The sequence below is a fragment of the Pinus tabuliformis genome, chromosome 2_1 (genome assembly GCF_031772625.1).
Source record: "Pinus tabuliformis cultivar Carrire ecotype Pingquan chromosome 2_1, CPIR1, whole genome shotgun sequence".
Lineage (NCBI taxonomy): Eukaryota > Viridiplantae > Streptophyta > Pinopsida > Pinales > Pinaceae > Pinus > Pinus tabuliformis.
The window spans coordinates 356,152,907-356,175,815 of NC_142299.1; the positions used below are offsets into that span (position 1 = coordinate 356,152,907).

General features: G+C 39.6%; 1 protein-coding gene across 2 annotated transcripts in view; it reads left to right on the forward strand.

Moving 5' to 3' along the window:
* SNF4 (sucrose nonfermenting-like protein) overlaps positions 1–22,909 on the forward strand; it is a 268,765-nt gene that overhangs the window by 173,953 nt on the left and 71,903 nt on the right. For both annotated transcript variants that reach the window (XM_089402672.1, XM_089402673.1), the window contains exon 8: positions 22,464–22,608. In XM_089402672.1, coding sequence (XP_089258798.1) covers positions 22,464–22,608 — 145 coding nt within the window. The remainder of the gene's footprint in view (positions 1–22,463; positions 22,609–22,909) is intronic.

The following is a 22,909-nucleotide window of genomic DNA, read 5'->3' on the forward strand; positions in this document are numbered from 1 at the left end:
AAAGGTTGGATCAGACTGCTTCTCTTCGACGGTTTGGCGTCTAGAGGATCGAACAACTCTGATACCAATGTAACAACCAATAGTAGTATACGTAGCGAAAATATTAAAATACTTCGTAGACAAAGACATCCATTGTAGGACAATAATTGGAAATTTGTATATTGTATAAAGAATTGATGTAGGATGAGTAGAAATGAGAATGAGGGTCTTGTATATATGTAGCTAGGTAAGTACCCATTCACGAATAGGCATGTCTCTAAGACATGCCTTTTTATTATTAACTAAATAACCATTAGTTAATTTACTTATTATTTATTATTATATTTATATTATTATGATTATTATTTATTATCTATTTTTGCATAATTTATGTTCGTAACAGGTTTGTTGGTGGAGGATATAGAGAGCAATGGCTTGCTAAGGGTTGATGAAGCCACCAAGAGTTGTTTGCCTTAGATTGAAGAACCCATTGGGAAGTTTGTGGATTGATGAAGCTATTGGCCAGGAGACAAAGATACTCAGGTACTTGGGATGACTGAGGAAACACTGGTTGTGGCCATGAGCTAGGGAAATTGGTGCTTGCATTCTCTGAAGAAATACATAACAATGGTGATCTATTGTGCTCCCACAATAGTTTTTCCGGTTGAGGAACCTTCCCGTGTTAAATTGTCTTCGTCCTTTGGTTGCCTAAGGACTGAAGAAACCACCTAGTGTGGCTTGCCTTGGGAACCACTACGAAGCCTGTGGTCTAAAGAACCTATTGATTCATCAACAACTTGTCACTAAAGGACCTCACCATGTTTGCATATTGAGCTCTCCTCTTATAAATTTGTAATTGAGTAGTGGCTTGTCTAGGGTTGAAGAAACCATTGGGAAGCTTGTGGTCTGAAGAACCTACTGATTTATTAGTAGCTTGTGAATGAGGAACCTTCCCATACAATAATGAAATTACGCCCCTAGACTAGAGATGCAAGTCTTTATGTTTATAAAATACTCTTTTGTTGAGGCTGATCGAGATCAGGCCATGCGACATGACAGTGAGAAACTGTTGAGAACAATTTGAGGAAGTGAGTCCTTGTGCATTTGGTTATCTGACTCGCTGGTGTGTAAAGGTGGGTTACCTTTGGGGGCTTTGTTTTTAGCTGGAAGCATTGATTTCATAGTGTTAAGAACTCCTCCTCAAGCTCTAGAATTTGGCTCGGGGGTGACTACTAGAAGAAAGGCTTGGTTGTAGTGTGTCTAAGGTTGGGTGGAGAGTTGAAGTCCCAATCTCAGTTGCTAGATCCTTCATAACAAGATACATATTTCTAAATGGGAGGAGTACCTTCCAATGGTTGAGTTTGCTTACAACAATGGTTATCAGGAGTCACTGAGGATGAGTCCATTTGAAGCACTATATGGGCAAAGTTGTAATACTCCCATCAACTGGAGTGATCCTGTGAACATGGTACTTATTGGAGTAGATATGTTAGTGGAAATGGAACAAGAAATGCATGTAATCAAGAAGAATTTAAAGGTAGCACAGGACAGGTAGAAGAACTATGCAGATCAACATAACGTATTTAAGGAGTTTTAGGTTGGAGAACAGGTGTACTTGCGCATCAAGCCCAAGAAGAGCTCCTTGAGGATTGGGTCATGTGCAAAGTTGTCATCTCGGTATTGTGGGCCTTTCGATATCCTTGAGAGGATTGGACCAGTGGCCTACAAACTTGCACTGCTTCTGACAGTGAAAGTCCATGATGTTTTCCATGTTTCATTGCTTAAAAGATATGTAAAGGATGTTGATCATGTGATTGATTGGTTTGTATTGCAGGTGGAGCCAGAAGGAGAATTCTAGTTGGAATGCAGTGGAAACAACTCATGTTTCGAAGCCGAGCAATCAAGAAAGTTAAAGTGCAGTGGAAGCACTTTGGGCTTGATGAAGCTACATGGGAGATGACTAATTAGATGCGGGCTATGTACCCTTCATTGTTTGCCAGTGGAGGAAAATAAGGTTTTGGTATTTGTACATATTTATTTATGGTTGTTATTGTAAATATCGCAATGAGTTGTGTTATAAAACTCCAATTAGCGATATGGTTGTCATGTTGTCATGATTATCATGATGGCTTTGCTTTTGAGCACATTGTTCATTGTAAATACTACAACAAGCTAAGTTATAAAGCTCCATAGAAAATATGCTTTTGGTTTTCAACGGTTTTGCTAGTTGTAAGTGTCATAGAATACCGAGAACGGTGTTCCCCTAAGGGGGAGGGGTTTGTAACAACCTCGAGTTAAACGTTCATGTAATAAAGTCAATAAAGGCAAAATAAGACCAAGGTCATGGGACATGTATTCCAAGTTGAATGTTGGGAAAAATATCTTAATGGGCATCACTTGTTCTGTATTATGGTCAAGGGTAAATTGACAAAGGCAATGACAAAGGTTTTGAAAGGGCAAAAAGACATTATTGATATTTTATTTATGAAAATAAAGGAAAATAGGAGAAAAGGGAGGTGAAAGGTCACAAGTTGCATGTGAGGAGGAAATTGAAGGAAAATAGAGGAAAAATGAAGAAATTAGAGGCATCAATAATAAAAAGACATCAGAGCATCAGTTTGGGGCCTTTTGTCAGTTTTGTTTTGGAATTAGTCTCAGAGAGGAGAAGAGCACCAAGAGGAGAAGGAAAGCAAGCAAGCAAAGGAAGGACAAGGAAAGCAAAGGAAAGAAAGGATCAAGCAAGGAAAGGTTGGATCAAGCAGCTTCAACGAGAATACTTGCAGGTAACAGGTTGCATGTATGATTTCCTAGCTGGTTTTGGCATGCATGGTATATGCATGTGTGTATTTGGTTCTTTTTCTGTCATTGGCATGGATTTTTCTGAGTTTCAATAGCGGTTTTAGCCTTCCCTTGCCATTTTCGTATAACCATGGTGTGATGGGATTCATTCTTGGTTGAGCTTTGGATTGCCAGAAGGTTTTAGACCCGGGTGAGGTGGTCTCGGGGAAATTGCAAGGGTTGGGGGTGGAGATGGTTTTCTCCATGAAGCCCTCAATAGGTGGGTGGAGACAGGAAAATTCCTCAAGGGATGGTGAAGGAATTCTGAAGCATCTGAGATTGGTTTGGTTTTGTGATCTCGGGATCGGTTTAGGTGAGATCATAGTTGTGTGAGGGTGCAGGTGGTTAAACCTCTGGATTCCCTTAGTTATTTATGAATTGGTTTATCCCATGAGATCCCACATCCATGCTTGGAATATGACACGAGTTTGATTGATTGATAGAAAGATTTGGTTCTGCCTAATCTATGCTCCGTGGAAGTCTTTGACTTGGTTGGCTTTTGCATATTGTTAATAAGAGCGAAGTTTCTCTTGTCCTTGATGAGTAACTGTACTTGTATTATGTGGCTTTAATGCTAGTTATAAGCATGGTTATATAACATATTTAAGTATGGCTCTTATCACATTTTAATTAATGATTGTCTGGTTAATGAATGCATGAACTAACTGGTGTTATGACAACTATTGTGAGAAGGCATTGGTCATTCTTGTTAAACCTCAGATAAGTTTCAAATCCTTATGTTCAGATATGCATTCATGACCTGTAGGTTGCATGTTTATCATGTGTTTGACGGAATGCCTGTCTTGGTTGGGAGGGGTTAGGTCAAGTCCTTGTTCAAGTTTTGGTTTAGAAGCTTTGTTTCTATGTTATTCATCATCTCTAGAAGTTTAATTGAGTATTGGGTAGAGGCGTGAGTCCTTGCCTTGAAAAAGTGGCTCAAAATTCGGGGTCACGACACAGAACTGATTGGAAAAGTCCATAGTTGCTGTGAAGTAGGCCTATGGGAGTGTCTGGAGGCTTTTAGTTGCTTGGAGGGCTTGTCAAGGGAGCGACTAAGAGTCCAAGTCAGTGAAAAAGAGAGTTAGCTCAGGGGTTGGACACCTGCAGGGTATGGGTAGCTCCTGGAGGTCTTTTAGCACGCGAGGGAAGTCAATAAAATTTTAAGTTGTCTACTCCATTTTCTTAAGGTCACATAGGAGGTTGAGTCTTATCATAGTGACCATCAGCTCATGTTTACCCCGGACAAAGAAAATGGGTAAATGTGGGAGGAGTTGGTTACAATGGAATAAAAGAGAAGTGTGACAACCACAATGCATGGTTTTATGTTTTTCTCCTTCTTTGTTTGGGAAAATGCTATAGGTTGAGCTAAGTCCAGATGGAAAATACGATACGTCCAAACATAAAACATTGAGGGAACCTATTAGATTCGAGCCGAGTATCTAAACATCTCAACTTGGTGTAAATCTACTTGTGTGTTAAGACTTGTCCAATCTAGTAGGAAAAGGATAAGGGGAAATCTAAAGCGAGCAAACCAATATCAGAGTTTCTAAAATACTTATCTGAAGGGGCAACCTCCTCTGCTCTCAATAAGTCGGGATCTGTCTTCTGCCCGTTAAAAATAATAAGTGAAAATGCAAAGTCCTATTAGATAAACAAATAAAGGGTGAAAGAAGAGAGAGGCTTCTTGTGTAGGGAGGTGGAGCAAGCGATTTCGTTGGGGTATTGACCAGGCTCGCTGGCAATGAGGCAATTCTTGTGCTCCTGAGGTGACTCCGCCATGGTACTGTAAGGCTTGCTCGCAGCGGAGCAACACAAGAGATGAGAACTCCTACTTTGAATATCATAAACTTGACGTGCACATCACCCTTTCTTGGATTGAAACAATTGTGATATGGTGTATTTTTTATTTGTTTAACCAAGTAAAGGAAAGTGGGGTACTATGCATATAATCGTGTTGAAAGGGGAAAATCAAGGCAATCCAACTGGTGAATCAATACTTCTTGAAGGTCTTACCCTTTTAAGTGAAAGCTATTCCTAAACAGAGAGGCTGAAGTTCGCCTAGTGTGTCGCCAAGTGTTGTTGTTGCAATATCACCCTCCAAACAATTTCACTAAATTCAAATTTTGGAGCCCACTTTATTGTCGTGTCAAGTGTCGCCTTGGTTGTGAAGTGTCGTCCTATATGTTTCAAGTGTTCTCAAGTGTCGCTGCATTGAGTAGAACATCTTTGGTGTATTTCATGGTTGCAACATCTTTGTTGTTGTAAAACAACACTTTTTGGTCGGAGTCGCACACACTTCACCCGTTGTACTTGGGGAATGCAAGAAAAGTGGTGTTTTGATGTATACTATCATTGTTCAAGCTTTTCTAAATTTGCTCAATGAGTTGGTATGTGTCGCACATGGTTTTATGTCTAAAATTCATCATGTTTGCCCATTTTCCTATTTTCCAGACTTAGACAATATTTGGTTTCAAAGTGAACCCATTCATGCAAAGAGCGCATGAGCATACTCTGAAACCTTGATCAGGAATACTTCGTTGTTCAGAAGTGCGCCATGTGCCCTCTAAGAGCGCAAAGTGCACTCCCAAAGCCCTTTCCCCTTCCTTGTTCCGCCATGCGCCCTCCTGACTCTTGAGTGCGTGAGTGCACTTTGAAGGTACGAAGCTTCACCCTTCAACCTTCAGACTTGCGAGATGTGCCCTCATGGACCTCATGAGGGTACCCCGAAGGCTTGAAGCCTTCATCCTTCAGCCTTCAGGAGTGCGCCTTGTGCCCTCCCTCTCTCCCTTGAGCGCATAATGCACTTGGGAAGCCCAAAGGCTTCCCCTTTGTCCTTCAAACTTGTGCCATGCACTCTACCTTGATTGTCTTTTCCTTTTGAGTGCATGTAGAATCCCTAAATCCTCCCTCCTTCAACCCTTTAGCCTTTCGAAGTCCTCTCTTGCGCCCAAAAGCTGTCCTTGCCCTTTCCAAAATGCACTGAAAAGGCATGAACAAAAAATCTGCATAAAACATGTTAGACTAAGAGATTTTCAAGCTGATGGTTGCTTGTCATGAGTGATTGTAGCCACAAGTATCTCAGGAACAACATAGCAAGTACGCATGAGAAAGATCGAGCAAAGAAGACAAACGAAGGAAGCATTGAAGAACAAAGAACACATTGAAAGCTTGATGATTGAAGCACCCTTAAGACTCCAAGATCAAAGACCCTTTAGAGGGTGAAGACATCAATGATCAAAAGCTACATGAAGAATGAAGACACAAGTGGCAGCCATGTCACCACTGAAGAAAGTCCATGTCATCAATCACTATTAGTCCTAGTCATCAAGGATAGTGACATGTCATGTCTTCATCATATGATGATGTGGAAGTTGTGATGTAATGTTGTAATCAGTGTAAAGACAAATAAGTGGAAATCCAAGACTCATGTATGGACAAAAGAGTCATGGAAGTTCAAAAGACATAATACCAAAAGTCATAGGTAATTCCAAAAGTCATTTGTAAGTCCAAAGGTCATTAGGAGTTGGAAAGTTAAGAGGCACGAGGATGTGAAAAGTCATGCCTCAAGTTATAAAAGGATCCTCATTTCTCATGTAAAGGACTTTTAACCTTGATTTCTCCCATAAGGCATTAGAGAGACAGAGTTAGCACTTTTGAGGAGCAAGTAGTGGCTCAAACGCTCCACTATTGGAGCTACTGATGTTCATTGTATTTATGTATCTTGGAACTTTTGCTTAATATCGAAACCTTCCAGGCCAACGCATTTACACACATGGATTGTGAATGTTTATAAGACTATTCTTTGAATGCTTATGGTTCATGTTTGCTTTCACGTGTACTAGAGTAATTGAACTATTTCAGTGACTTAGATGCTTAACTTATTGGAAATGTGCTATAATGTTTATAATGATCGTTGCATCCATGTGAACTATTTCGCTTGATGTTAGACAAATCTTTCTCATTCATGTGTGTCTCCATTAGGGTAGTACTATTACTTCTCTCTTAGAGGCTCACTTTATTTTTCCCCTTGCAGTAAGAGAACCTTGATACATCTACAATTGAACATTCACAAGGCACACTTACTTGTTCATTTAAAAGGACTTGTGCACTTCTCTCTTTGTTTATTTGGGGTAGCATTGGATGTGCTCTAGCCATGAAAATTGGTGAAGAGGTTAAAGCACATGAAATCTCCAAGACCCAGAAATGGTTTGGGCATATTCTAACCTGTTTGGGAGATATTAAAATAATTAATATTTTTAATGGAGTTCCTAAGTCTGAACTTAAGAAAAATAAAATATTATTAGGTATTAATATAAAACTGAGTTAGAAGGTTCCAAAAGTCATGGATCAAGCCAAACTTAATCTTAGCCATTGATTAGAGATTTAATCTCGACCATTGAAGGACCAACAATGAAAGTATAAGAAGAGGCTTGAGGGTCTGTTGGAGAACACATTGAGGGAGACCAGTCAGTTCGATTTTTGGAGCGGAGTTAGCTGAGAATTTCAAACTAGTGGTTTGGGGAGTAGCAGGAGGCAGTGGGTACGAAATAGAGAGACGAGATCAGCACCAGAAGACTAGCGCAGAGGTTGGAGAGGCAGACGCAGAGGCAGTAGACTGCGCAGTCATTGGAAGGCCTGCATGGGTGACATAGAGAGGCCCAGTGCTGACGCAGAGAGGTAGGAGCTGACGCAGTAGGTCTGGGAACTGCGTAGAGGCCAGTAAGCCTGATGCCGAGGTTGGGAGAAGTGCTGGAGAATTTGTTCTCTGTTGGGTAGGCCAATTTGGCACCCAATTGTACTGAAGAATTGCTGAATAATAAAATCCTCCTATGGTGCACCGATCTTCCCGCATTGGGTTTTTCCGGGGACATTTGTTCAAAATCTCTGTGTTGATTCTTGTGCATGTATTTGTTTCTGTATTATGGTGTGATATTTGCAGCATAATTTATTCTAATGTTTACTGAAGGGTTTTTCGTAAATAACTTATTGGCAAATAAGTAAGTAAAATAAATCAGTTGTTGCAGTGATAGAACTTTCACACATTATTGGAGTAAGTAATCAGAGACAGGAAGGGAAAATCAATTATGGGTCGAGACCATGATGCAGAGGCATCTACATCAGGAGACTCGCACACAAGGATAATTTTAGGGGCGAATGTTCGCCCTTTGGCGAAATTAAAGGGTTTTAAATTTTTAGTGGGCGAATATTTTGTATCATAGTACATTTTTACAAATCACCTCAAATAGCCCACCTTATTTTAAGGGAGAGGGTAAAAAAGGTAAATTTAGCCCTTGAAATTAGGACTTACAACCTTCCATTCGCCCATTTTCAAGAATAGGTTTTATTTAAGTGAATCCATTCGCCCATAAATAAATAAAACATTTTTTATATTTACTCCATAAGTCACCTTATATACATGTAAGGGTGTAAACAAATAAAAATATAAGTAAAGTGGAGGTATGGTAAATAAATAAAACATATTTTTATTATTACTCAAAAGGTATGGTAAATAAATAAAAATATAAATAAACTAGACGTTATCGTAAATAAATAAAACCTCTTTTTATATTTAGTCCATAACCCTCCTTCTATTTATGAAGGCTCAAGAAAGAGGTTTTATTTAAGTGAATCCTATGGGCCAAATACCATATTTGTAAAAGAGGTATGGTAAATTAATACCCTCCTTCTATTTATGAAGGCTCAAGAAAGAGGTTTTATTTAAGTGAATCCTATGGGCCAAATACCATATTTGTAAAAGAGTTATGGTAAATTAATAAAAATATAAATAAACAAGAGGTATGGTAAACAAATAAAACATTTTTTTTAATATTTACTCCATAAGTCACCTTATATTTACGAACACTCAAAAAATGGGTTATATTTAGGTGAAACCTATGGCCAAAATACTATGGGACAAATACCATGGACTAGATTGTTATTAATACCATGCAAAAAACCATTATTAACCCTAATATTAGAATTAATAAAAATAAAAATAAAAATGGCACATGGTATTGATCCATGGTATACACCAAAATGGCACATGGTATTGACCCATGGTATTCACCTGGAATGTAGCCTATTTAAGTGGGGGAATTAAACCAGCATGTAGCCTAGGAATTTACAAAGTTTTATTATTTAGTGAAAGACTCGCCGAGATCTTACAAGATTTTATAATTGAGTAAAATATTCGCCATGCCTGGTGAGAGATTCGCCAAAAAATTATATATACATATTATATTATTGATAAAATCGCCTTCCATTTTTCCTATTTACCATGGAGATTCGCCCATTTATTATATTTATAAATTTAGGGGGGGTTCTTAAAATTTTCCCTGCTCGCACAAATTTTTAGAAAATTGCACAAGAGACAATGACTACGATTTCTCTATGTTGGTTTCCAGGCTGGAAGAAGAAGTGGTTTGTGTGACTAGCTCTGCATTATCAGAAGTTAGAAGGTTCCAAAAGTCATGGATCAAGCCAAATCTAATCTTAGCCGTTGATTAGAGATTTAATCTCGGTCATTAAAGGACCAACAGGAAAAATATAAGAAGAGGCTTGAGGGTCAGTTGGAGAACACATTGAGGGAGACTAGTCAGTTCGATTTCTGGAGCAGGGTTAGCTGGGAAATTCGAACTAGTGGTCTGGGGAGCAACAGGAGGCAGTGGGTACAGAATAGAGAGTCGGGATCAGCACCTGAAGACCAACGTAGAGGTTGGAGAGGTAGACGCAGAGGCAGCAGATTGCCTAGTCATTGGAAGCCCTGTGTGGGTGATGCAAAGAGCCTAGTGCTGGCGCAGAGAGGCAGGAGATGACGCAATAGGTCTGGGAACTGCGTAGAGGCCAGTAAGCCTGACGCTGAGGTTGGGAGAAGTGTTGGAGAATTTGTTCTCTGTTGGGTAAGCTAGTTTGGCACCCAGTGGCACTGAAGATTTGCTGAATAATAAAATCCTCCTATGCTGCAACGGTTTTCCCGCATTGGGTTTTTTCGGGGACATTTGTCCAAACTATCTGTGTTGATTCTTGTGCATGTGTTTGTTTCTGTATTATGGTGTGATATTTGCAGTAGAATTTATTTTAATATTTACTGAAGGGTTTTTCGTAAATAACTTATTGGCAAATAAGCAGGTAAAATAAATCAGTGGCTGCAGTGATAGAATTTTCACGCTCTTGTGCTAACAGCTACAACCAAGGCATATATTTAAGTAAATGACAACTGGGGCGTATTGTCAAGACACTATATTCACACCATTTCGTCCTCCTCAAAGAGCAAGTAACTAGGTCTTTCTGAGGCTAATAAAGGACACGAATCTGAGGTAGTGAAGAAGTCAAATCTGAGGCAAGCAAAGAAGATGTCTTTGAGGCAAATAAAGGACACATTTGTCACAGAGTTTCCATGTTTATTTGAGGAGCAGAATCAAGTTTTTCTTTAGAGAAGAGGAAGGCCGAAGTTCAATCCTGCCAAAGTAGACTGCGCTGAATTTGTTGAGCAGCAGATTGACTTGTCTTGTTGGAAGTTTGACTAGGTATGAATAGGGCTATCATTTTGATTTTATGTTTGGCTTACATGTATCTCTGTTGACTTGAATAATTTCTCTAAGGAAAGGGTTGTTGGGGTTTTCCCGGGGTAAAATTCTTTTGTTCTTATTTGGCTATTTCCTTATGATCCTACACGCATTTTGTTTTGCTGTTGACGTCTTTTGTGTAATTGCTTTATGATGAATATGAATGTACAAAAAGATTAACCTAAGAGAAGTAATAAGACGTAATTATCAATTTGGAGGATGCTTGAAACATCAACACGCTAGCTCTAAGATTTCATTGCTCTAGCTCTTCAAAAAGTAAAGCTTGGAGAATGTATGACCCACTATAATAGTTCGGTAGTTGTTTGGATCCGAAATGCTTCCTGACTTGTGGATGGGGTGGATGATATGCTTTTTCTAGGTAGGGGGGAGGCCAGACCAAACCAAATGGTTAAAAAGACCAGCAAAATAGGACTTGAGTGGCTTACGACCATGCTTTATGAATTTCGTGTGAAGGCTTTCTTCCTCGACAACTCTACTAAAGTTTAGAGCTCTGGCTGCCATCCTGATGTCCAATTCAGAAAAAATGGTGGCATGAGTTCGGGTGGGGGGAGGAAACATGGATAGGAGGTCACTCAGGAATGTCATAAAGGGAGGTATTATGTGAAAACATGGTTATGGAGTCCAATTCAGGTGGGATCGTCTGATGCGTAGGGAAAAGGGTATGCCGAAAGGCCTTGGGGGAGAAATGGAGGGCTTGGTGAAGCTCTCACATCCTTTGGGAGAGAAATATGCACTTTTTGTGGCGAATGAGTTTATGGTAGGCTATCTGGGGAGAAAGGGAGGCAGAGGGATCATGTGTGAGGGATGTTGTTTGGAGGTTGTTTGGAAGGTGAGGGAGGTAGTGACTATAAGGGTGGTAGTGTATTCACTTTTAATAGCCTGCTATTCATGATGGAATGAAAAATGAAACAAACTAGGTAACATTGGTTAAATGGCTCAATTTCTATATATGCATTTTGTGACTTTCCCCACATTTAATATCTGTAATTCCCTTTGAAGGAATTACCCACATGATGGAGCAAAGAAGATTGTGGTTGGTTGGTGGCTTGATTTATAGGATTCCCCTACGTTTATCCTTTTTTTCGTGCAATTTTCCTTTTGAGAATTTCATTGGTCTATGATTGAAATTTTGTGGTATTAATTTGGCAGCTCAAGGACACATTCCCTCCTTTGGATAACCTTCCTCATCTGGAGAAGACCCTCTATTATGAAAATCCACATGTGCACAAAAATTCAGGTCGACTTAAAGGACAAATTGGGTCTCTAAGGAAGCATATAGATATAGGTCAAGCTAACCTCATTTGGACACATCTCACACATCTTCTCTTGGAGGTTCGTACAAGTCTGAAATTGCATTATCTTCTTTCATACATGCAAGTATGAGAGAGAAAATTTTAGGAGGGCCGAAATTTGTCTTTGATTGCAGTTTGACTAGAGTTGATTTTTTGGAGTTTGGGCATACTTTGACATGTTTTGACTTCTAATTTGAATATGTTTTTGGAGGCCACATTCCTTGGCATAAATATTGAGGTTTTTTGGGCAGTTTGACATCTGTTGACTGCAGGTTTGATTGTAGTTTCTCGGTCCTTTGACTGAGTAGTTTTGGGGTTACTTTGACTTGATTTTGACTAGCAATGGAGACTGTCGAATATTTTAACCTTTGACCGAGCTAATTTGGAGGCTATTTGATCTTTGATTTGTGGACTGGTTAGGGCATCTTTGACTGCTGTTGACTTTGTTGAAAAATGTAACTAGGTTTGGTCTTCATAAAATGTATTTGTCAAAATAATTTTTATTATTGTTACAATGACTTATTAAAGCATGGGTTTCATGCTTGGATCATCATTTTATTAGTCAAACTCGGACTCGGATTCGGACTCGGCCGAGGATCGACTCGGACTCGGACTCGGACTCGGTAATGACTCGGCCGGCTCGATTTCAATGACTCGGTCGTTGTAAAAAATACATTAAATATTTATTTTTTTATAAAAAAAACATAATTTTAAATATTTTAAACATAATTTTAAAGATTTTCATTCAAGTTTCCAAACACACAACATTATAATATACATGGAAGACAACATATGATCAAAGTAGGCTCATGAACCAATCCATTATATCAAAATGGTACGGTGGTACCCAATGGCAATAGTAAATACATAGTCAACTGTAGTCTGTCATACATGATCAAAGACTCAAGAGTCAAAACAAAATACAAATAACCAAGGAGGCTAGTAGCTACTGCCAGAGGAGCCAAGATCATCTCGACCAATCTCTGGATCATCATCATCAGAGTCAGACAAGGGGCCCCATGGCTCCTCCTCATCATCATCGTCTCCAACTGCAACTGTAGAAGTGGTGCCAGTACCACTAGGCTGTGCAGCAGATGCAAGCTGAGATAGAGTACAAATGCGGCTGCGCTTCTGTCGTGGCTGAGCAGAGGAAGCACCTACAACTGAAGTCCTACTAGCTGGCTGTGAGACTGAGGCTGGTGGATTGGGATCTGCATTCAACTGAACACGCTGCAGTGGATCTCCAACATCAATTTCATCAAGATCCTCATCAGGATCAAACTCTGGTAGACGACTCTCCACTACCCAATCTGATGTTGGATCAATGTCTTCCAACACAATGGGATCTGAATCAGGTCTTTTGTTCAGCAATTGGTTCCGTCTGAGCCGAAGGTTGTATTGGACAAAAACTAGATCATTCAACCGTTTTTGCTCCAAACGGTTTCTCTTCTTTGTGTGAATCCTCTCAAAGACAGACCAATTGCGCTCACACCCAGATGCACTGCAAGTTTGACTCAAAATACGAATTGCAAACCTTTGCAATTCAGGGCATTGGCCACCAAAGGCCTCCCACCATTGTGCTGCAAAAAACATAGGAGTGTAATGAATTACGAGTTAGATGAAGGCTGAAGCTCAACAAAATTACAAATTATATCTAACTTTCAAATTATAAATGATTTAACAAACTTTAATAAAAAAAGTAAAACCATTAAGAAATTGAAAATTGAAATTTTTGTTTACCTGGCTCATCTGCTTCTCTTGCAATCTTTGCTAGGTTCTTCCCAAAGGTACCTGTTGCATTGCTGAAGGATGTGACCTGCTGATGTATCAGCAGCTGATCAGACTCCGATGGGACCATGCGCTCAATGCAATCAACCAGTCCATCTCTGACCTCCCCCCTCAAAGCTCCTGACTCCTTAGCTTTATAATGATACCGTGGGTTCAAAAAATACCCAGCTGCATGTATAGGGCGATGGAGTTGATTGTTCCATCTTTCATCAATGATTGCCCAAATGGGCCCATACTTTGCCACTCTATCCTTGTATGCTGTCTTTATTTGCTCCTTTGCTTGATCCATAGCCTCATAAATGAAGCCCATAGCCAACCTTTCCCCATCCACCAACCGCAACACCTTAACTAGTGGCTCAGCAACCTTCACAATCTCTGCTGCCTTTCTCCAAAATGTTTCATCATGGACTTTCCTTTTCAATTCTCTGCCTTCTGGTTTGTTAGACCAACTGCTTTGATTCCAATCATCACTGGAAAACATCTTTTGCAAGTTTCTATGTTGGGAAAGCATAGATTGCAATGTCAAAAAATGTGTAGCAAATCTAGTGATGGCAGGCCTAATAATATCCTTGCCTCCAGTGTGTTTCCTCATGAGACTCAAAACCAGTGTATGATTGTAGATAAATTTTGTTATGCTTTTGGCATTATCTACAGTGTTTCTGACCCAATCTAATTTTCCAATATCCTCAAGCATGAGGTCTATGCAATGTGCAGCGCATGGGGTCCAAAAGATGGTCTTGTGTTTTTCCTCTAACAGTCTACCAGCAAGAACATAGTTAGAGGCATTGTCTGTGATGATTTGAACAACATTAGCCACCCCCACATCCTGAATAACCTCATCCAATAGCTGAAACAACAAGTGGCCATCTTTTACCTTATCAGATGCATCAACTGATTTTAAAAACATGGTTCCCTGTGGGCAGAAGATAAGAAAGTTTATGATGGTACGGTTTCTTTGATCAGTCCATCCATCTGACATGATGGTACACCCTGTTCTTGCCCATGATTCCTTGAAATCTTGCAAATACTCATTAATTGATGTAATTTCTTTCTGCAAACGAAACCCCCTTAGCTCTTGCATAGTAGGGCCTTTGAAGCCTTTTCCAGCAGCATGTATGGCCTCAAACATAGGCTCATAATATGGTGAACGAGCAGCATTAAAGGGGATATCAGCATCATACCACCATCTAGCTATGTAGTCACAAGCAGTCTCCCTCAATTCTTTCTTCCAATGGTCATCTAAAGTGGGCTGAGCAAGACCTTTACTAACTTCAGGACCATGTGCATCTGATGGAGAGGAGCCTGAGTGAGTGAAAAAACTTTTGATAGTCCCATCACCCTTCATTCTACCCTTTCCCTTATCTTGAACAGAAGCAAAAGAGGGAGGAACATAACGGAAAGGGTTTGATGCATCAGTTTGAGGGATAGAGGAAGAACCCTCAAACTCATAGTGGGGGTTGGCAGCCATCATTCTTTGTATCTCCCTCTTCCTCCCAATTTCAGCCTGTATCTCTTTTTGCCTAGTCTTTTCTGAATTAAATTTTTCAAAGCTTTCCAACAAATTCTTTCTAATCTCCCCAATTTCCTCAGATTTACATGTAGTAATATTGCCTTTAATCCCTGCCAAGTGTTGTTTCAGCCTATTAATCCCCCCAGGACCTGACTTAATTTTCCTATGGCAAAACTTGCAACACATCTCATCATCAACCATTTCAACATATGCCCAAGCAGGATCTTTTGCTCTAGGTGCCATTTTTTGACTAGGAAAACAATCTGAAAATGAAAAATAAAAATAAAAATTGATTCAATGTTCATTTATTTGACTAAAAACACTCTCTAAGCTATCTTGATATGCACCTAAAATTTACTAAGTAAAAACAGATTTATAGAGGTGGAAAAAAATACCTCCAGGCACAAACTGCCTCCTCAAGCTTGCTCCAAAAATCAGCTCCTCAATGCTGCTCCAAATGGCTGCCCAAGAAGCTCCTCACTCCAGCTACAATGCTCCTCCAAGACTCCTCACTGCTGCTCCAAAACAAGCTCAAGAACTGCTCACTAACTCTCAAAGAAGACTCTCACTCAAATGCATAAGACTGCTGTGAGTGAAATGAGAGCATTTGGCTGTCTTAAATAGAGTTTGGGAGGGGGAAATGGACCCCAAAAGCATTAAACAAATCACAATAACCCTTTCAGCTCCACAAACCCTAACTAACTTTATAAAAAATCTGCAAAAAAATGATTTTTTTTTGGTAAAAACGCTGCCCCAGCCGGACTTGAGTGAAACGGCCGAGTCATGACGGGACCCGGCCGGGTTGACCGGGTCAGCTATGACTCGGCCGAGTCATTGGCTGACTCGGCCGAGTCATAGCTGACCCGGTCAACCGAGCCGGGTCATGGGCCGGGTCAAGCTGGGGGCTATTGAAACGGAACGAAACGGCCGTTTCCGTTTCGGTTCGGCCGTTTCGTAAAACTATGAGTCAAAGTCCCCATTGTGGACTCCTAGGATTAATAAAGAGTTACTAGTCATTGTATATTTTATGAGACCCTTCTTAGGCTTTCGAATGATGTAAAAATAATTATTTTTGAGTCAAAAATGAATTATGTAACCTACACACCAAGTCAACCTTAAGAAGATCAAGTCGGCCTCAAGGAAGGCAATTCGACCTCATTGGAAGGCTATATATAAAAGGCAGTTCGACTTCGTTTGGAGGATATCACTCTCTCTCACATAGTTCTATATCTGAAGCTGGAAGTTGGGAAAAGTGTGAAGGCGAAGAAGGAGGCTAAAAGGAGTGCGAGTTTGTTCAAGAAGGAAGGGAAGGACAAAATCGAAGTTTTGGTATCTCTCTCTCTCGCGTGTGGGCTAGTTTAGGAGATCGAAGCCTCCTTGTCAAAGTCGAAGTTGCTACTGATGCCGGAAGCTGCTAAGTCGAAGTTGCTAGGGTCGAAGTGCTATTGCTACTAGGTCGAAGGCTGGATCGAAGAAGTAGAGGCTAGCTTGGTGTGGAGGAGGTCTTTTTTTAGGTTGAAAAGTCTCAAGGAAAACTATTGAAGAAAGAGATTTTGATTGGGTTTTATCCTAGATAGGGGTTTTTCCCTGGCAGAGTGCCTACATCTTGTGTCTTGTGTTTTTGTGATTTGATTTTTGGGCTCATCACTTGGATTTTGGTTATTGATTTATTGGAAATTCAAAGTTGTTGACCTTTGACTCTTGGTTGATGAATTGGCATTGTAATCTCTATTGAACATTTTATGACAATCTAAAAAGTAGAAGAATTTGAAAGGGTTTTCCCCGTTGTGGGTTTTTCCCCGGTCTTTGACCAAATTTGGTGTCTCTTGTTATTGCTCTTGATTGTCTTCTACTATACATTGCATTTACTGTTCTATCTACAATTGCTATTTATCATTGGAAGATTAGATTTGATTGTTAATTGAAGGAAAGATTGGGCTAAAGTGATTGTAATAACATATAACAATGGAAAATTATACTTCATCAGGTTTGGCAGATTATTGAAATATTTGGTGATTGGTAATTCAACATGCCATGGAGATGATTATACTATGCTATTGACCTGTGGAATAGATACTTACAACAAATATGTCCTAATCCACTATCTATAGGGTTTTAAAACACTGGAGATGGTTTTGCTAGTTAGTTGATATGAGTGTACTAGTGACTATATTCTAATAGGTGCAAATGGCTCCAACAATGTTTGTGTTTTGATTGGTTGATTGGCAATTACAATTGTGGAGAGCAATCCCTAATACTCTTCTAGACATTTTTCTTTTCTTTTCTTTTGCCAATGATTATTTGATACTTGCAATTTCTAGTAAGGTAATTTTCTAAATAGATCTTCCTAGTCAGTGTATAGGCAAATCTAACTAACAACGTCCTCTTAAGTTTAATAATTTCCCTTGTAGTGATGGAATAATGTTTGTCTCTTTGGATTTCCTTGCTAAACACTCGATTGTGGTCAAAGACTTAGTAATTTGAGAAACTTTGAAAAATTTGAGTATGGCCAAAAGATAGGTTAGACAAAGTTTGAGAAAGGTGTGGCCAAAGGGTGGATTAGATTACAACTCTGATACCAAATGGAATAAACAAAGTTCATTTATTGAATATTCAATATAAGGGAAAATACACTAAAATCCATGTATGAGCAAACATTATATGATAAGAATATGATAGATGATAAGTTGGTAGAAGAGGCGATGATAGAAGAAGAAGAGATGAAGAAGGAGAGATGTCCTTGATGATTGTGAAGAAGGCTATTGTCCTCAAAAGAGGTCAAGGAACTCCAGGTACGAAAATAATGCAACTGCTAGTCAATCTGAATATATTCTTATTTCCACTCTTTCTAGTTCCTCTCCTGATTTTGTGATGGTTAGTAGATAGTGGGGCTTCTAGACATTTCTCTAGATATCGAGAAGCCCTCACAGATCTGGTTGAGAGGGAGTCAAATCTAAAAATCATCCTTGGGGACAACTCCACTCATCCTGTAAAGGGCTTTGGTTCTGTTAAATATTCATTTGGGCTTTGGAGAATCTGTTCTTCTTCATGATGTGATGTATGTTCTGCGACTAAAGAAGAACTTGGTAACTATATCTACCTTGGAAGACAAAGGGACGAGAGTAGCCTTCGTAAGAGGAAAGGTCCTCACCTGGCCTGGGGAATCTCGTATGAGGGATGCTTTCACATTGGGATCTAGAGTTCAAGAACTCTATAGCGTTAATGGGATACCATTGCAAGCTATGGTCCACAATATCAATCATCAAAGTGAGCTATGGCACCGGAGGCTGGCACATCTATGAAGCCTTGCCTAAAGTAAGAAAGTTGGTTTCTGGGATTATCGATGTTCTAGCTAGTCATGATGGTGTATGTCTGGGATGTGCTAGTGGAAAGAAGACAAGGGGACCATTCCCCTCCAACAAAAACAAGACTAATGATATTCTACAACTCATCCACTCTAACCTATGTGGACCCATGCTTGTGCACTCCCTTGGTGGCTACCTCTATTATATTATCTTTATTGATGACTTCTCCAGGAAAACATGGATATACTACTTGAAGCATAAGGATGAGGCACTTGACATGTTTAAGGACTTCAAGGCACTGATAGAGAATCAAATAGGGAAGAGAATCATGACTTTTAGGTCTGACAATGATGGAGAATATACCTCAAATGAGTTTGTTGAGTTTTACAAGGATGTTGGGATCAAGAAAGAGACTGAGCATAATGGTGTGTCTGAGCATCCCGGAAGCTGCGCGAGCCATGTTACATGATCAAAAGTTGCCAAACTTCCTTTGGGGAGAAGTTACAAATACAACGATCTATGTGCAAAACAGGGTTCCTCATCAAGCCTTGGATAACAAAACTCTTGAAGAAGTGTTTACACGTGTGAAGCTCGATATTGGTCATCTAAGAATATTTGGTTGCCCTGTGTACTTTCATGTGCCGAAGGACAAGAGGAACAAGCTGGAAGCCACTGAAAAAAAAAGGTACGTTTGTTGGATATTGTGAAAATTCTAAAGCCTTTAGAATATATATATATATATATATATATATATATATATATATATATATATATGGTCAAAGGAAAATTGAGTTTAGCAGGGATGTAACCTTTGATGAAGATGTTTCCCTTGGAAAAGCAAGGGACCTTCCTTTGCCTCCTCTTGTTGAGAAGAAAGATGATGATATGGACCTACTAGAAGGTCCTTTTGTGTCGGAATTTGAGAAGGATATTGTTTATGAGCCCATGGAGCCTATGGACCCCCTCCAAGTGATCCCCCTGCCAGGAAGAGGTCCCTTTGGCTTCGTGATACTTTTCAGGATGTTGAGAGACATGTTCTTCCAAAGGAACCTTTAGAGAAAGTAAGAAACCATGCTGATACCAAGGATACGTTGTAGCTATGAGCCCTATCATACAGGTTGAGCTTCCCACCTTTGAAGAAGCTGTGGAAGAGCAGGTTTGGAAGGATGTCATGGACAAAGAGTATGAGTATATTATGAAGAATAATGTATGGGATATTGCACTAAGACCTAAAGGAAAGTCTCTCGTGACCTCAAAATGGCTATACAAGATCAAGCATGGAGTTGATGGGAGTATTGAAAAGTATAAGGCAAGGTTCGTGGCTAGAGGTTTCTCCCAGAGAGAAGAAGAAGATTATGATGACATCTTTGCTCCAGTTTCCCAATACACTACTATCCATTCCATTGTTGCCCTTGCTGCTAGTGAAGGATAGACCCTTCGCTAGATGGATGTGAAGACTGCATTTCTTCATGGCATACTACAGGAAGAAGTATGTGTTGAGTAGCCTTAGGGATTTGAAGTGAAGGACTCGTTCCTGCCAAAAAATCCCTCATACCCGATGTTTTGGCGTACCAGGGACTTCTACATGGGTTGGAATTGCCCCCAATTTCTTGGGAATGTCATCCGAGACTTGGGAACTTTCAAGCCATTCTCAATCTTTCCCGAGCATATTTTGGGGACATTTCAGGTACCATTTTGTTGTCCCCAAGAAGAAAACGGTATGTTTCTCCCTCTGATAATAAATCACGAAATCTAATAATGAAAATGGGGAGAATTGAACGGTTGGCTTGGGTATCGATTCTATGATTGGACAAATAGTCCATGGAATATTTGATGGATCATTTCTTGTAAGCCATCTCATTACCATTAAGACTGGAGGAAGTGATACACTTCTCAAAGGAGCAACATTTGGACCTGGCATTTCAATGCCACTTCCACAAATAAACTATCCTGCAACAAAAATAAAACATACATATATGGAAATGAATATTGTTTTTTCTTCACAGTCATTTTCACCTCCACCACGAACTCCAGTTACCTTGTGAGAAGTAGATGAGCTAACTTCTGTTATCAAAATCACAGCAAAGGCAACTATCATGACAGGTGGAAATAGGCTTTGAAAACAAACATGAAGATCTTCATATTCACCAGCAACATGAATTTTTGGGTGCAGAAAATGTTGTTAATGAAGATATTCGTCTTCCCCAAAACATAGATTTTTAGATGGAGAGAATGTTGTTAGTGAGATGGTGGAATCTATCACTCAAGATTACCTCCATCATTTGTATTGCTGGATTATGGAGGTGAAAATGGCTGGAATATTTATATATAAAATTGCCATCCCCAACTTGTTGCCCTCTGGAAAATTTGGGGGTGCACTCTAGCCATATCAAAAACTCGTCCCCACCGTCCCCCCATCCTCAAAGGCAACAAAACATAGATACATATGAATGGTGAATAATGAATTACTGTTTTACTTAAATGAGAGTGATGGACTTATATGCCCATTCTTAATGTACAATTGTGTACTCTATCTTCGCACAACTTGAGTGGGCCTAATGGTTAAGAATATGTATTTCCTCCCAGGAGGCCATAGGTTGAAATCCAAAGGGGGGTAGAGTATGTACACCTCTGTAGGCATTAGTAGTCAAATTGTTGCGCAAAGGCTGGTCCCTTCTCCCACAAACAAAGGGTGTCTCGTACACTAATTTGGTGTCTAGCTTGGCCACGACTTTAAAATTAGATTATTATTATTATTGTTTCATATTCATTACCAAAAAGGTTGTCAACGCATGTAGAGCCTGGGGAGTAAGCAAAGTGTTTTAGCTTGTGCATCTGTAAATTTGTGGTTCGATAATCACACCATCATTGTTAGGTTTTAGGCTATTTTTGTTTCTTGTTAACAATGTTCCATGGGCCCCCTTAGGATGGGGGATGCAACAATGCATTTCCTGCTCTTGGGGGACCTGGTTGGGAGGGGGGCTTGGGAAAACGTTTCCCCCCATGACCTTTTGTGGGGAACTCAAGGAAACACATGGGGAAATGTTTCCCCAAAAGCGGGGTGTTTGGGTGCCGCCTACTGCCCTCCTGTGATTTTTGTCCAACAATTCTTTAAAGTAGTAAAAAGATAGGGAACCTGGTTGGGAGGGGGGCTTGGGAAATGTTTCCCCACATGCCCTTTTAAGGGAAACTCGAGGAAACTTATGGGGAAACGTTTCCATAAAGGGGGGTGTCTGGGCATCCCACACTCCCCTACCCTGATTTTTTGTCCAGTGACCCTTTAAGATAGAAAAAAGATAGGGGAAAAACTTGAGTCGCCATCTGTAGAAAGCCTACATTGTTGCTAAACAAATAAAGCCTTGCGGTAATCTGATGTTCTGGCTCCGCTTAAGCAGTGTGATTATCTTCTTAAAATGAATCTTCTAGGTTTCTTGTGGATCTTTGCCCCAAGCTTCCACCCAAAATACATTGACCATATGACAATTTCAGAAAAAACATGCTTTAACATCTTCTTCCTCGGGAAAACAATATAATAGCCAAATGACTAACTCATTGAGTGGAGTTTGTTGTTGAGTTTTGGAGTCGCATGTTCTGGTGGAGGACAAACCATGCCCAACAGGATTTGAATGCCAATTTGGTTTTCCAACTGGTCTGTATCTCTTCATTCATTCGCCTTGTTCATCTTGTAGCCACCATTTTCTATTTAGGCTATATGTGCTTGATTTTTTTTACCTGATAGACTCATTTTTGTTGTGTGCCATATCAGCTATTTATCTGTCCTTCACAAAGTGCCTGTATGTGTGAGCTGCATTCGAACAGACACTATCTAGCATGATTCTGCCAATTTACAGATGTTGCCAGCCAATAAACATTTAGCTTGCTGCTATGCATGATATCAAAGGAACTATTATTTGAGATTTAGGGAATTCTCCTTTTCATGTCCAAATTACTTCAGAGCTAATAAAGGATTTACTTACTAACAGATTTCTTTCATTTTGGTTTGAAGGGAGCTTGCTTGATCAGTGTTACAGATGTTTGTGTTTAGAAATAATTATTTTTGTAAATTAAAAAAAGCGCTCTTCCTTTTCTTGTTATCTCACTTTATGAGATGAAATATTCACATGGAAACGATATATCTTATTACGATTCTCTTGAAATTATGCAGGTAAGTCCTTATGATTCTCTGAAGGATGTTGCACAGAGAATTTTGCAAAATGAGGTTGCTACAGTACCTGTCATATATTCTTCAACACAAGATGGCTCATGTCCACAACTATTGCACGTTGCATCTCTTTCTGAAATACTAAAATGTATGGTCTGGTTACTTTTTTTTCGTTAAACTGATACTAAAGTGTATGGTCTGATTTAATTTTGATAAACTGTTAGATTATAGAGCATAACTAGGTCATTTCTCCATATTATTTGGTACAATTATAAAAGATCAGGCTGTTCTGTTTACATGTAAAGGCAGGGATTCTTTGGCAAAGGTTGCCACCAGATCTGGTAATGGTGGATGTGAACCAAAAGGGTTATAAATTTAATGTACATTGCATGCTTCTGGTTCCTCTTAATGATGATCTCAGTGTAACTATGTGAAGTATACTGTAGTGT